Here is a 14,842-nt window from a genome sequence, read left to right on the forward strand (position 1 = left end):
GCATGCACCTTACAATCTAAGTCCCCTTTACTTTAAGGGACTAAGTTTTCCACTGTGTGTAGGGCACGAAGTAGCAAAGTAATTGAGAAATTTTGTCTAACAATTGACAAACTCATAAATTTTAGGATTTTGATGTATAGCAATAGCAATACCGCATTTGAGGTTTATGGGACCAACCCCAAAGTCAAGAGGCAGCTTCTAGTGATAATAATATTATGTTATGTGATGTAATTAATTAAGATGTGATAAATTAGAGGAGTTTAAAATATCGGTATGTAGGTAATAGTTTTCTCTCTTATTTCTCTCTCAAAAGTGTAAACGCATCGACTAAGATATCAGCACATGTGTGTGTGTTTGGTTGCTACTTTTGCTGGCATGAGAGAGATGAATACTAGGAGAACAACTTACATGACAAGAGTACACCATGCATTATAATAAGAGCATGTGAACGAAAAATTTATACATATCTTTATTTTATTGGCACAGGAAGCCACAGTAACGGTGCGCCTGTGTCACATAAATCCTTCTCGGAAAGTAGAGATATGTAGCAATAGCGACATTGATGATTGACCTATACCTTATTGCAAAGCATGCAATTCTAATTTAGTTCTTGTAACTTTCATGTGTATGAATCTTCTGCTTGTATTTATGTTGAATGTAAGAGCTTGATGACGGACATACATCAATTAAATTTTCCTGTTGTCCCTATCCTACAAACTTTTTTATTCTCAATATGAAGGCGGCCAAAGTTCTGATACAAAGAGTAAGAGTCGAACTCTTTCGTTATATCCAAAAAGTATATAACATACATCTTTTTATTTAAATCTTTAAGTGAATGCTCATGCCAAGCGTTGTTGGTGGAATTGGATACAACGACTATTTTTAAAGAATATCAACCGTATATACAAGTCACCTTCCAAATCTTTTGCTTAGCAGTATTTGTATATGCACCTTTCTCCCTTAATTTTATTCAAAATTGATCAATTTGATAAATTAGAATATCATTAGGAGAAGTAAGCAGATATTGTCAGCCTGGGCCTCTAGCAACTTTGAATAGTAATCGTACAAGAGTAAGAATCCAATCTATCAAGATTATATTGGATTATCTCCAGCATATAGTGATTAAGTTTCTTAATTACTGTGTTATCAATCATTGGTAGTTCATTTGGAATAATATAATTCGTTAAGGTAATTAATATGTTATGGTGATTTTTTCTTTTAACATATATTTGTTAGATATTGACACATCACGGAATGATCAAAATGTCTGAGGTGTGCAAATCGTGAACCACTTTTGTTGGTTTTCTAGTCAGGAATAAAGAGTTAAGCCAAATTCAGTAGAGACCGTTTTGGCTTAAAAACCAATAAAATTACATGTATGTACTTTGTTCATTTGGCCGACCCTTGTGCTAAATACAAGAAGGAACTGGGGAAATTTTTTAGCTTGACAACATTAGAGTACAGACAAGCAACATGTGATTAAAAAAAATTAAACAGAGAGGCAAAATCAACCAACTCCAATACCATTTTGACAATTCTTTCTTATTGATAAGACCAAATTTAGAAGAGGGTTCCTCTCTTTCCTATCTTGAACAAGAAAATTTATGTTTTTCTGTGAACGGTAAAGTTGATATGTTTCATTTTAGAATTATACTAGACAAAACACATATATGTATTGTAATTTAAATAAAATAATAATAGGATAATACTTACATAACCCTATTACAGGGATGAGTTCATTCCCCTAGTTACTCATGACATCTTCACCTTGCATACCCCTCTTATTATTTTCTTTCCAAATTTGCAATTCACTCCTCATTTACTTGAAATTATTTTATTCTAGGTCAAATAAGTGTTTGTTGTCACTACTCTACTTTTGTTTTTCATTTTTTAATTGCTCTCACACACTCCCTTTGCATCTATCTATTGAAACCTCCGATCCACCAACTTCTTCACTACAACAAACTTGTGAGAGACTGCTGGTGCAGTTCAGAGGGATTAAAAAACCATGTTGGTTTCTGGACCTGGTGGAGGATGGGAGTGGAGTAACACCAAAACCCTAACCCTCCAAGTCCTTAATGGGCGGTGGTTCACGGTGTTTGCTTCCCTCTTAATCATGTCAGCCTCTGGCGCCACCTACATGTTTGGTCTTTACTCCAGTGACATCAAATCTGTGCTGGGATATGACCAAAGTACCCTCAATCTTCTCAGCTTGTTCAAGGACTTCGGGTCCAATGTTGGTGTCCTTTCTGGTCTGATTAACGAGGTCACACCCCCATGGGTGGTCCTATCAGTGGGCGGGATCCTCAATTTTTTTGGTTACTTCATGATTTGGATGGCCGTGACCAAAAAAATTGCTAAGCCTCAAGTTTGGCACATGTGCATGTACATTTGCATGGGTGCAACTTCTCAGTCTTTTGCCAATACTGGATCACTTATCACAAGTGTCAAGAACTTCCCGGAGAGCCGCGGCTCCGTTTTGGGGTTCTTGAAGGGATATGCTGGCCTAAGTGGTGCTATATTCACACAGTTATACTCTGCTTTTTATTATGACGACACCAAGGATTTGATTTTGTTGATTGGGTGGCTTCCTACTGCCGTTTCTTTTGTTTCTCTTAGAACAATTCGGATTATGAAGGTCATTAGGCATCCCAATGAGCTCAAAGTGTTTTATAATATGCTTTATATCTCACTTGGGCTTGCTGGATTTTTAATGGTTATGATTATAATCCAGAAGAATGTTCATTTCACTCAAGGTGAGTACGGTGCTAGTGCTGCCATGGTTATTTTCTTGCTTGTCCTCCCACTTGCTGTGGTTATTTTTGAGGAATTCAAGATCTTGGAAGGCAAGAAGCTCGGGTTGAATGGCGGTTCGGACTTGAAAATAGTTACTGAAAAGCCAAAATCAGAAGAAGTTAGCGTTACATCTCATCTGTCACGGTCCAAGGAAGCGCTCGCCACCACTACCACAGAGACTGAACCGTCATGCTGGAAAACTATGTTTAGGCCACCAGATAGAGGTGAGGACTACACCATACTCCAAGCACTTTTCAGCATTGACATGCTTATTCTTTTCGTAGCATGCATTTGTGGTGTTGGAGGCGCATTTACAGCAATAGACAACTTGGGTCAGATTGGAGCTTCTTTAGGGTACCCTAAACACAGCATAAGCACTTTCGTGTCACTAGTAAGCATATGGAATTATTTGGGCCGGGTGGTGTCGGGTTTCGGCTCCGAAATCTTGTTAAAAAGATACAAATTCCCTCGTCCTCTAATGCTAACCCTAACCCTCTTGCTCTCTTGTGCTGGCCACCTTCTAATTGCCTTGAATGTCAAAAATGGTCTCTACGTAGCCTCCGTGATAATAGGGTTTTGTTTAGGTGCCCTGTGGCCTCTACTTTTCGCCATAATTTCTGAGCTTTTCGGCCTCAAATACTACTCGACTTTGTTCAATTTTGGGGCATGCGCTAGCCCGGTTGGACTATACTTGCTCAATGTGAGACTCGCCGGGCACATATATGACAAAGAAGCCAATAAGCAGCTTGCAGCAAAAGGGCTTGTGAGAGAAGCAGGTGAGGAGTTGACTTGCGTTGGGGGAGAGTGCTTCAAATTGTCCTTCATCGTGATTGCAGCAGTTACATTATTTGGCACATTTGTGTCGCTGATTTTGGTGATGAGAACGAGAAAGTTTTACCAAAGTGAGATATACAAGAAGTTCAGAGAGAAAACAGAAGCGGCTGAGGGAGAGATGGCCATGGCTGATGAAAATGGTGTCAAACCATTGGCAACCAATGGAAGATCATAGAGATTTACATGCCATCAAGTAGAGGTAAATAGGGTAAAAAAAGAGTAAAAAAATAATATGTGTATATATATAGACTTGTATGATTTGTAATATTGGAATTTAGTGTGGGATTTTCTTGTTTTTTCTTTTTTTTTTACATCATTAAATTATAATGGCAAAGATTATACAGTTTGCTTTCCCAATTTATCCAACTAGTTTGTAATATAAGGATGCGTTTGTTGCACCGGACTATTTCGGACTAGACTAGCTTAAGGGACTAACCTGGACTGGCTTAGACTAGATTAAACTGGACTAATTTAGTGAAGCGTTTGATGCAGTGTCAGACTAAGAAGCCGGATAGTGAAAGTAGTATGGTCCACAGTTTGGTGTTTGCAAATTATTGTTCAATTTTAATTTCTTTCAACCACGAACTAATATTGTATGATTAACAAGAATTAAACCAATATTATACAAAAAAATGAACTCTATTGAAGCAAAAACTTTCAACGACTCAAATTGATAGGCAAATAGAACCAAATTTGCAGTTTAGAAGATGAATGAGCCTTGTATAAGACTTATTGAACATTGGTTACAGACTCCAAATCTTCATCAGCAGTATACATTACAACCAATATGAGCAATTGATACCGATTGCACACAAAAGTCACAGATCCTTGAAAATGGACAGGTGCATGCATAACAGCTTCCAGTGCATCAGTCTTGGTGGCATAGGTCTCGTCTGCAAGGATCACAGGCCTCCTAGAAGACACAGTGCTCAAACTTACCACCTGAGAGTTCGTAGTGCATCAGTCTTTGTGGCATAGGTCTTGTCTGCAAGGCATAGGTTTCATTCAGCCGTTTGATCTTCTTAATGACATCGCGGTGCCACTCCCTCATGTTGTGATACATATTGAGCCCTGCCACATTCATCAAATAAGGCTCTTCCAAAGTGTTTTGTGATCTCAGAAGTGACCAAAATGCATTGACACCCTTTTCGCCCATGGCTTTGTCTGAAAGCTTAAGATACCTCAAGACACATCCGTCCAGGGCCAAAGAAAATACCTTCGTGACTTGAAAAGCTTGTTCTTCTGACCTTCCTGCAGTATCAAAAACACTTTCACGGATAACAGTAGCTTTCTCATATTGCATCACTTGTAGTAGACAAGAAAAATGCACTACATGATTGATGAAGTGCAGCTGTGGGATAAAAAATGGAGGGTACATGTCACAACAGTTCTCCTGGTGCTTGGAACAGAGTAGCACCCCTAGAATTTTAGCCTCCCGGATCCCATCCATTCCATAATTCACCCCTAGTTATGCAAAAACGAGAGCATTACAGCCATGTTATGAAAAAAAGGGGTCATTTGATCGAAGAGGTTTCCTGCAGCATCCTCACTTTGTCTCTTAGCTATTTCATCAAACAGTGTAGATGCACACAAATCCTTCTTCACAAACTTACCCACAAGATACCAATTAACCCATCCCAAAATATGATAACATCAAATTTCTAGCAAAACGAAAGCAGGGAATGAAGAAAAAAATCACTTCAACTTACAAAAACTTATCAATCAATTCATAAAAGGAAAAATAGCAGATAAATTGGAAACAAATGGGTAGCATGTTTTGTCTTGTGCATCCCATGGAGTTTACAATCAGGACAATCAGGAAAAATAGCGGATAAATTGAAAACAAATGGGTAACATCAAATTTCTAGCGACTTACTTAGCGGGCAATCATCCCCAGGGAGTTTACAATCAAGACAACAACCATCAAATGCCATCCTACAAATCCCACATGTTTCGTCTTGTGCATCCCATGTCCATGAAGCGACAGCGTGCCACCTGCAAGTCCAAAGGGATAAAAGTTAGAGCTCCAAAGTAGATGAAATAAAACATATGCCAGAAAAAAAAAAAGGGCACATCAAATTTACACTTAGACACATTCACACATGCAGCAATTGATTATTTCCAATTGATTAATGAACATAAAAGATAGAAAAGAGGTAAAAACGACATACTCTGTTTAAAATCCCCAGCAGATATTCGCAAAGAGAGAAGGGTCAAGAGAAAATAGCTACGATAAAATGCATAATACGTCTATTTGCCATCAAAGATGTTTCAAGTTAAAACAAGATCACTGAGCAAATGGGATTGTCAAATTATCACGATCGTTGTTAAAAAGATAATCGCACTGAATCATAAACAGGGGGAGCATATGCTAGAGATTCATGAGTAACATAACAGATATTGATCTTGTGATCGCCATTCATAACATTAGACTACAATTAAGGTAGTAAAACTCTACAGCTCATTATTCATACTTCCAGAGGATGACAAATCATAGAAATTCAATACCGTCAAGCTGAAATTCACTCCACCACGATTAGATGCAACAGGTTGAAGACGGGAAAAAAAAAAAGAGCATTACAAAAGCTATTTCTAAATGGTATAAACTAGTAAATTTGAAAGAAAGAACAAAATCAAAATCATAGGAATTCGAAACTATCAAGCCAAAATTCAGTCTACCATATGATTAAATGCAACATAGTTAATATCTGGGTATAAAAAGTATAGAAAATTACATGATCTAGTTGCCAATGGTATATAAACTAGAGTAGTTTGAAAGAAAGAATTTCAACATAAACACAGTGAGAAGGATACGCAAGATGTTGACTTTCATCTTCTCCTCCTGCAACTGCAAAACCCCAAAACCCTACATTTCAGAGCAATGAATTAGAACAAATCCCCAATATTCCCAGAATTTCAGTAATTTCAAATTCGATATTTCGATTAACTGATTGTAAAACCCCAAATCTACCTACCCAATACAAACTCCTCGATCAAAACTCAAGGGAGATCGCAAACTGAACCCTCTGGGGACTGAAAAGTGTGGCAAATCACTGCAAAAGTCCGATTCTAATTCCGATTCTGGTTCCCATCTCGAATCGAGGTCTTTGTTCATGATTTAGGGTCGGGGACGGGAGAGAGGGAGAGAACGCGAGCAGAGAGCGATCTAATCTAGTTCCATGGTTCCGACGTCTCGCTAAGACTGTCTAGCACGAAAAATTTTTAGGAGTGCCGGGTACACCAAAAATTTTTGGTGTACCCTCACTCATAAAAATTTTATTTTTTTTTTTTATTGAAAAATAAGTGAGGTAGGGTCCACCATTATGAGTGAGGGTACACCAAAAATTTTTGGTGTACCCGGCACTCTGAAAAATTCCTCGTCTAGCACGTCCTTAGTCGAGGCGAGCCCGCTTACTCCCACTAAAGCTAGTTTCGTGAAGTAACAAGCACTAAATAATATAGAAGTTGATAATTAAATTATTACTAAATTGTTGATGAACGAGATCATTTTCTATTGGTAATATATTATTTAGTTTGTAAATTTGTTAAAGAGGAGAGTAGAGGACGCGAGTAGAGAGCGAAGGGATTAGCTAGCTCCATGATTCGCGAAGTCTTTTGCTAAAACCGTCTAGCACGGTCCTTAGTGGAGGCGAGTCCGCTTACTCCCACTAAAGCTAGTCTTGTGAAGTAACAAAAACTAAATGATATGAAAGTTGATAATTAGATTATTACTGAACTGTTGATGAACGAAATTATTTTCTATTGGTAATATATCATTTAGTTGGTAAATTTGTCTACATCTACAAGTGTTTGTCCATTCGTTATGGTCCCCAACATGAGTGAAGACCATTTACGGAACTATTGTTTCTTCTTCGTTAACCAAATCATCTTAGTGACGAAACTTCAACGGAAAGACACTTGGTTATAAAATTTTAATGAAAATAGATTTGAAATTAATGACACTAAATCAACAACAATAAATGAAATAGTACTGCTTTTAGTGATCAAAATATATCACGAATTTCATATTTATTAAAAGTTTGCAACTAATTACGAATTCAAAGAAAATTAAAGATGTAACCAAGCCCGTTCCGGATTCAACAAAGTATGCCACTAATGCAACTGCATTTTTCTTTGGGCCCCTGACATATCCAAAACAACTTAAAACATTAATCTGAGGTTGGTGGCTAGATGTACACAAAACGAGTCAACTTGTCCTTTTGTGTCTCTAGCTATATATCCCATTTTTCCAGCTAAGAGAGATTGAGATTCCAATATAATTTATAACAAATGGATACCTGACGACGTATTTTTTTGTTTGTTTTCATAATTTCTTTCTTGTTGAACGTTGAAATGAACATATTCAAAGATTCCAATTCTGTCTGCATTCATTGGGGGTTCGGTTAATTTCCATCATTATTCTGTTTGTTGCTCAAGGTCAATGTAATTAAGCAATGCATGTGTGCATGTGTGATTTCTCGGTTAAATACATAAACCTAATCCCAAATTGTGTGTATATTAATAAGTTTTGTTGCTAACAAACTTACCTTATCTTAGAGAAAATTTTCAGTGTGCTGAAAACAATGTCTGGTACATTAAGGTGTCATAATACAATTGATTGAATTATTTTTTTTTTTTTTTTTAAGTTTTCAATCAATTATATCCTTATACTTAGTGTCCAAACTCTGTTCCCGATGAATTTAAAAAATTCTCCTTATCTTGATTTGATTTACACGACCATGTGCTTATAGTAAACAGTGCATGCAAAAGTTAAACGCATTGGGTTTTATTACAAATTGAAGAAAAAGAAAAGGGGAAACCAAACTGATGAAATTTCAATGAAGGGTTGACAGCTTGACATGCAACAATGGTGGGATATCCACAAGCTCGATTTTGGTTTCGATTTCATATTAAAATCGTACCGAATCAAACCATGCCCATCCCTACTCTTTCTCATTCACTTATGGCTATTTTCTGCTCAGCTAATTTAAAAAACGAAACCGCCCATTTTGTTTCTGATATATTTGCTACATATATTTGTTTTCGTTCTATTTCTTTTCATCCATTCGACCAAACCAAGTACACTATTAGGCCCTGTTTGGCAGATCGGATAGGATAAGTTATACGGACTCGGGTGTTTGGTGTTCACTCGTACTAAATAAGCGCCAGATTAATTTAACCGGTCGGATAGGATAACACGGTATACACCCGCTTAATAAAACCAACCAAAACGCCCGGATTATTTAGTCGGGAAGAAGAATATGGGAGAGAAAGGGAGGGAGTTTGGGGGGTGTGGCAGAGAGAGCTGGGGAACAATTATTTGGGATTCTTCTGCAGTCGGGGAAGAAGAAGGGAGAGAGAGGGAGGGTGTTTGGGGGGTGTGGAGAGATCTGGGAACAAAAAAATGTTTTCACTTTTTAAATTTTTTTTTTTTTTTTTAAGTTTGATTCCTCCTATCTAGTATAATACCAAACATAGTATAAATAATACGGTCACTAGTCCGATACTGCACCAAACACCCGACTAATTTAGTCAGTACTATCCGGTGGCTATTTATCCTATCTGACAGAAATAATCAGTACAGTCCGAGCTGCCAAACGAGGCCTTAGTGATTAATTAATAAGCTCTTAGAGAGGACAAAAACAAAAAGAAATCAAGTTTCGAAGGCTTTTATTTAAGTGGTTAGATGTTACCTCAGTTTTGGGGATGCGTCTGTATTTTTCATGGTAGTGACTTTTTCCAGCTAATACCTAGTCGTGGATTACAAGAACTCCACACATATAAATCCAAATTAAGAAAAAATACATAGCAACGTCAAAGACGTGGTCCAGTCTGTGGAACATCAATAGTTAGTAGTAGTAGACTAGTAGTTCATAGATATTAATGATCTTTCTGATTTCTTGGGGTCTGCTCTACTTCTCACTTGATGAACAGTTGTGATTTCAACCAAAAATGCCATAAACAACTCTGCTCAAAGCTCGAGTTCTGCCGCCATCCGCGAACGATAACGTACGCCTTCGATCATCTTCGTTTGCAGCTGCCGCTGTCACCTCAAGGCTGCCTGGCTTCCAACAAGTTGGGTAAACTCATCACTCTTTGGCCTTGGTGTTTAGAGTTAAATTCAAACGAATAATTCACTACGATAGTATGATAAAAGCTAATTTTGGTGTAGTGAGTAGAAGATGAATTGCTCCTTTGAGAAAACTTAACTATCATATTCTTCCTAAATTGCGGAGACCAGAATGGACTAATTTTCTTCATGCCTAATCTCTTTTACTTCTGTAAAAATGAAAGTTCATTCACTTATACCTTGAATATAGTGTGTTATTCATTTTAATCCAATTCTAGACACAAAACAGACCTTTAATAATGCGCTATATTATTATTATTTTTGTTTATTTTTTTGTCGGAATTATTTCTCTTGTTTTAAAGTAGTATTTATGTAGATCATGACTTATACCTAATTTATTTTGCATATATTTATTGAAGATGTCCTTGTATGTATCTGTTATCTATGACGTTATTCATGTATATATGAACTACACAGGACTACCAAGTTATGAGTAGCCAAAAACTCTACTAAGAACAAATTGCTAAGCAATTTTCATTGGAAAGCTTATTTTGAATTTCCAATCCATGGCATACATTAGAAATGGAAATTTGCCTTTCATTTTTAATATATAATTCTTTCCAAGTACTAGTGGATGGTGATAAGAAGTCCGCATAATGATGTGATATGATGATTTTGTACAAGTTTTTTGTGTTAACGCATATTATAATTCTGAATAAAAATAGGGTTTTCTTTTGAGGAGGCAAAGTAAGCAAAGAGGCTTAGAGAATGGAGGTTCATGACAATAGCGGTAGTGGTAATGGTGTGAGAACTTGGACAGATATGAAAGGCTTCGCCGTCCAAGTAATCACTGGCCGGTGGCTCATGTTGTTTGCCTCATTCCTAATGATGGCTAGTGCCGGTGCAAGCTACATGTTTGGCCTCTACTCAAACGACATCAAGTCTGTCCTTGGCTACAGCCAATCCACCCTCAACACCATCAGTTTCTTCAAGGATTTGGGGGCCAACATCGGCATCTTTTCCGGCCTAGTCAACGAGGTCACGCCGCCATGGGTGGTCTTATCAATTGGTGCAGCATTCAACTTTTTCGGATACTTCATGATATGGCTAGCCGTGGCCCAAAAAATTGCCAAACCTCAAGTTTGGCACATGTGCTTGTACATCACAATGGGGGCAAATTCACATACTTTCATCAACACCGGAGCTCTAGTCACGTGTGTCAAAAACTTCCCAAGAAACCGCGGCCTCTTAATCGGGCTTTTGGAAGGCTACATAGGCCTAAGTGCAGCTGTAATTGCACAGATATACCATGCTTTGTATGGTAATGACACAAAGTCCTTCACTTTGTTTGTGGCATGGCTTCCCTCAGCTATTTCTTTGATATTTCTTCGTACCATTCGGATAATGAAGGTTATACCGCAGAAGAAATATTCCAAGGTACTACAAAAATTCTTTTTTATTTCACTTGGACTGGCAGGGTACTTACTGATCATAATCATAGTAGAGCAAAAGGTGAAATTCACACAATTTGAGTACGGTGGGAGTGCAGCTGTTGTGCTTTTCTTGCTTTTTCTCCCACTTGCTGTCGTAGTTGCAGAAGAGTACACTTCTTGGAGGACTAAGACATCTTTAAGTACCATAAACATCGAAATTTCATCACCAGATTCACCACCTGTGGATCAAATAATTGTAAGCCAAAACAAGGAAATGTTGAAGGTAAAAAAACTTTCTTGTTGGGAAAATATATTTAGTCCACCGGAGATCGGACAAGACTATACAATCCTCCAAGCAATATTCAGCATTGAGATGTTAACTTTATTTTTAACCACATTGTGTGGCCTTGGAGGCATGCTAACACTGATGGACAATTTGGGCCAGATTGGAACTGCATTAGGCTACTCTTTGGAAAGCATAACCACTTTTGTTTCGCTCGCAAGCATATGGATTTACCTTGGAGAAGTCATGTTGGGTTTTCTCTCAGAAGTCCTTATCACAAAATACAAAATCCCTAGGCCTCTTATGTTCACTGTGTCCCTCTTGGTGTCCTGCATTGGCCACCTTCTCATTGCTTTCAACGTCCCAAATGGTCTCTACGTAGCTTCAATAATCACAGGGTTTTGCTTCGGTGGACAATGGCCGTTGATTTTTGCAATCACTTCCGAGGTTTTTGGGCTTAAGCATTGCTCTACTTTGAACAATGTTGGGGTGATGGCTTGCCCACTTGGTTCATATTTGCTTAATGTGAAAGTCGCAGGCTATCTTTATGATAAGGAGGCAGAGAAGCAACTGAAAGCTTTAGGGTTGGAGAGGAAGCCCGGGGAGGGATTAAATTGTACTGGAGGACAATGCTACAAATTGCCCTTCCTTATAATCACCGGTGCGACAATTCTTGGTGTGTTTTTTTCACTCATTTTGGTGCTTAGGACTTGGAAGTTTTATAACAGTGACATTTATAAGAAGTTCAAAGATGAGTCGAGGGCGGTTGAATCTGACGAGGTGGTGGTGACAAACCGGAATGTTGGATTAGTATCGAAGCCGGAAACTGAGACTGATGTAAGAAGTCCTAGAAACAACCCAGATATTCGGAGGTGAAAGGTGGCTAGGTACAAGTTCTTAGTTAAACACAATTAGGTTTTAAATTTTAGTTAATTTCCTCTGTCATTGTAATATTATGTATAATTTTTTCTTGAACCAGATTATGATATCTCTAATAATTCAGGAACCTAATATTCCTGAACCAAAATGGAAATTGACACTACTTTCATCGGTTTTCTCTGTTTAAACCTAATATTCAATCCTGGTACAGAAATATTGCAGAATGATGCAAGCTAGTGATAGAAAAATGATGTCAGCTACTGTGTCAACAAAGTTGCATACAACTGAAGATATATCATCTTCTATAGCACTACCTCATTGCTTGATCTTTATCACGTGGTGAGTGCTACAAGAACATAAATATGGGAGGATATATCCCGCCCAGACTTCCCCGCAACTGTGGCACTAGGGTTACAAATTAAGTGGTGCAACTGATGCAGAAACTATAGTGGTTGACTGGTAAAGCTAATGCAGAAACGCTAAGGGTTGACATTGAAGCAGTAAAGATTGAGTTGTGCCCCTGACTACAGAAATTATTAGTAACGCTGAGTTTGTGAAGAATATTTTGCCAATCATCTTAAAGTGATGGTGATGCTCGTCATTCTTTTTATTATTGTTAAATGAGTTCAAATTTCAAAACCTATTTAATGAATAGACATAAATCTTAAAGTCTAAATTCATCCAATAATAACTCTTAAATTTCAGGTAGACGGACCGAGTGCCCACTCCAACAACACCGATATTGTCCCCACTTGGCCACCTATCCGTCAGGTGTGGGGTTTTAATACCAAAGGTTTCGGTGTTAGTTAGAGTAGGGTAATTCTATTTAAAGGGCTTGTTCTCAAGCCTTCTGGTCGATGTGGGATAAATAGGACCTCACGTGAAATTCCACACATCGGCAACCACGTAAAGTCAAGCCGGGGCTTACCCGGCCGCGTGGGGCCAATGGGGACCCACCCATTTACATGGCATCTCCTGGCCTACGTGGAGCCAAGTCGGGGCTCACCCATTCGTGTGGGGTCAAAAGGGACCCATTCGTTCACGTGGCAGTACAGGTTTGTTCCCTGGCTCGGGTACCATCTTAAATTTCAGGTAGACGGGCCAAGAGCCCACTCCAACAACACCGATACTGTCCCCACTTGGCCACCTGCTCAATCCGTCAGGTATGAGGTTTTAATACAAAAGGCCTCCATTTTAATTAGAGTTAGGTAATTCTATTTAAAAGACTTGTTCTCAAGTCTTCTAGCCGATATGGGACAAAAAAAATTCTAACAATAACAAGTAGGGTTGTAAACGCTACCCCTTCCCTTGAAGGTGGTGGCAAAAAATCACCTGAATTTGTGTACCGAATGGAGAGCCATCATGACTAAAATTAAAGTGATCAAAAAGAGGAACTTAGTGCTCATAAAGGAGATTGCAAAATTCCATGTGTTCAATCATTTAGAATGGATTTGGATCCTCTCCTGAGCCTAAGGTAAGGATCCTCTTGATCAAAGAGTGTGAGCTGTTAGATTTTCATCCAACAGTTATAATTGTGTACCGAATGGAGAGCCATCATGACTAAAATTAAAGTGATCAAAAAGAGGAACTTAGTGCTCATAAAGGAGACTGCAAAATTCCATGTGTTCAATCATTTAGAACGGATTTGGATCATTTCCTGAGCTTAAGGTAAGGATCCTCTTAATTCTTGATCAAGAAGTGTGAGCTGTTAGATTTTCATCCAACAGTTATAATTATTATAATTTTAAAGGAATATCCCTATTTGTAGTCATTAGATGAAAATTCAATAACCCACACTCCTTCATCAGAAGAATCTTCACCTTGGACTCAGGAGACCATCCAAATCCATTTTGAGCCACTCCTGATTGTGAACAGATAAAAAAAGTTCCAAGTTGCCAACTGTAAACAAATTAAAAAAAGGCAATATGCGACCAATGATGTTAAAGGTCTGCTGGCAAATTAGAGAGAGAGAGAGACACACACACACGTGTGTGTATATATATATATATATATATATATATATATATTTTGTTTTTTTTTAAAATTCGAAACTATTACAATAATTTAAAAATTCAAGACTCAGTTCACTAGGATACTGGACCACATGGGTAGATATTTTATAGAGAAGACTCTCAAAAGTGAGACTCTTTATGAATCTTTACCATCTCATGTGTTTTGCACAATGTTTTATGCTATTGACACAGGAATAAACGTCACACTACGAGTTGTTAGGAAGTCTATAAAGAGTCTAACTTTAAAAAAAATCTTCTTAGTATTTCTCTATTTTATATTGAATGGCAGTGCCATGTTAATTAATCTTTCCACTTATGGACTGGAATTGCTAATCACACTTTCTAGTTCATATTTTCTTTTTCCTTGAATGGAACGTAACGCATGTGATGATGTAAAGAAATGTCAAGATTTATTGCAAGTGATTATAAAAAAAAAAATTGGTTTACTCATATATTACAGTATGTTATTCCTTCATTATTTGTGGCGTGAGTGGTCCTGGAACTTGGTATCTGCATCTTAATATATTCTTACAGA

At 37.8% G+C, this 14,842-nt stretch overlaps 2 protein-coding genes and 1 long non-coding RNA gene across 5 annotated transcripts; 2 read left to right on the forward strand and 1 right to left on the reverse strand.

Moving 5' to 3' along the window:
• The first annotated feature begins 2,008 nt into the window (after positions 1 to 2,008).
• Positions 2,009 to 3,805, forward strand: LOC137719509 (protein NUCLEAR FUSION DEFECTIVE 4-like). Its single transcript, XM_068458554.1, has one exon. The coding sequence runs from the start codon at positions 2,009 to 2,011 to the stop codon at positions 3,803 to 3,805; it is 1,797 nt and encodes a 598-aa protein (XP_068314655.1).
• A 456-nt stretch (positions 3,806 to 4,261) lies between these two features.
• LOC137720303 (uncharacterized) lies at positions 4,262 to 6,838 on the reverse strand. Of its 2 annotated transcripts, none has more exons than XR_011066491.1 (4): positions 6,606 to 6,838; positions 5,802 to 6,496; positions 5,507 to 5,625; positions 4,262 to 4,881 (listed from the first exon to the last, which is right to left on the reverse strand). It is a non-coding gene; the product is annotated as an uncharacterized lncRNA (long non-coding RNA). The 2 variants fall into 2 exon arrangements; XR_011066490.1 differs by having other exon boundaries at positions 4,262 to 5,094.
• A 2,651-nt stretch (positions 6,839 to 9,489) lies between these two features.
• LOC137720757 (protein NUCLEAR FUSION DEFECTIVE 4-like) lies at positions 9,490 to 12,471 on the forward strand. 2 transcript variants are annotated; one of them, XM_068459872.1, is made up of 2 exons: positions 9,490 to 9,710; positions 10,426 to 12,471. In XM_068459872.1, the coding sequence occupies exon 2, from the start codon at positions 10,469 to 10,471 to the stop codon at positions 12,290 to 12,292; it is 1,824 nt and encodes a 607-aa protein (XP_068315973.1). In that variant the 5' UTR covers positions 9,490 to 9,710; positions 10,426 to 10,468; the 3' UTR covers positions 12,293 to 12,471. The 2 variants fall into 2 exon arrangements, with proteins under 2 accessions (XP_068315973.1, XP_068315974.1); XM_068459873.1 differs by having other exon boundaries at positions 9,490 to 9,705.
• Positions 12,472 to 14,842: the final 2,371 nt, after the last annotated feature.

This window comes from Pyrus communis, chromosome 16 (genome assembly GCF_963583255.1).
Source record: "Pyrus communis chromosome 16, drPyrComm1.1, whole genome shotgun sequence".
NCBI lineage: Eukaryota > Viridiplantae > Streptophyta > Magnoliopsida > Rosales > Rosaceae > Pyrus > Pyrus communis.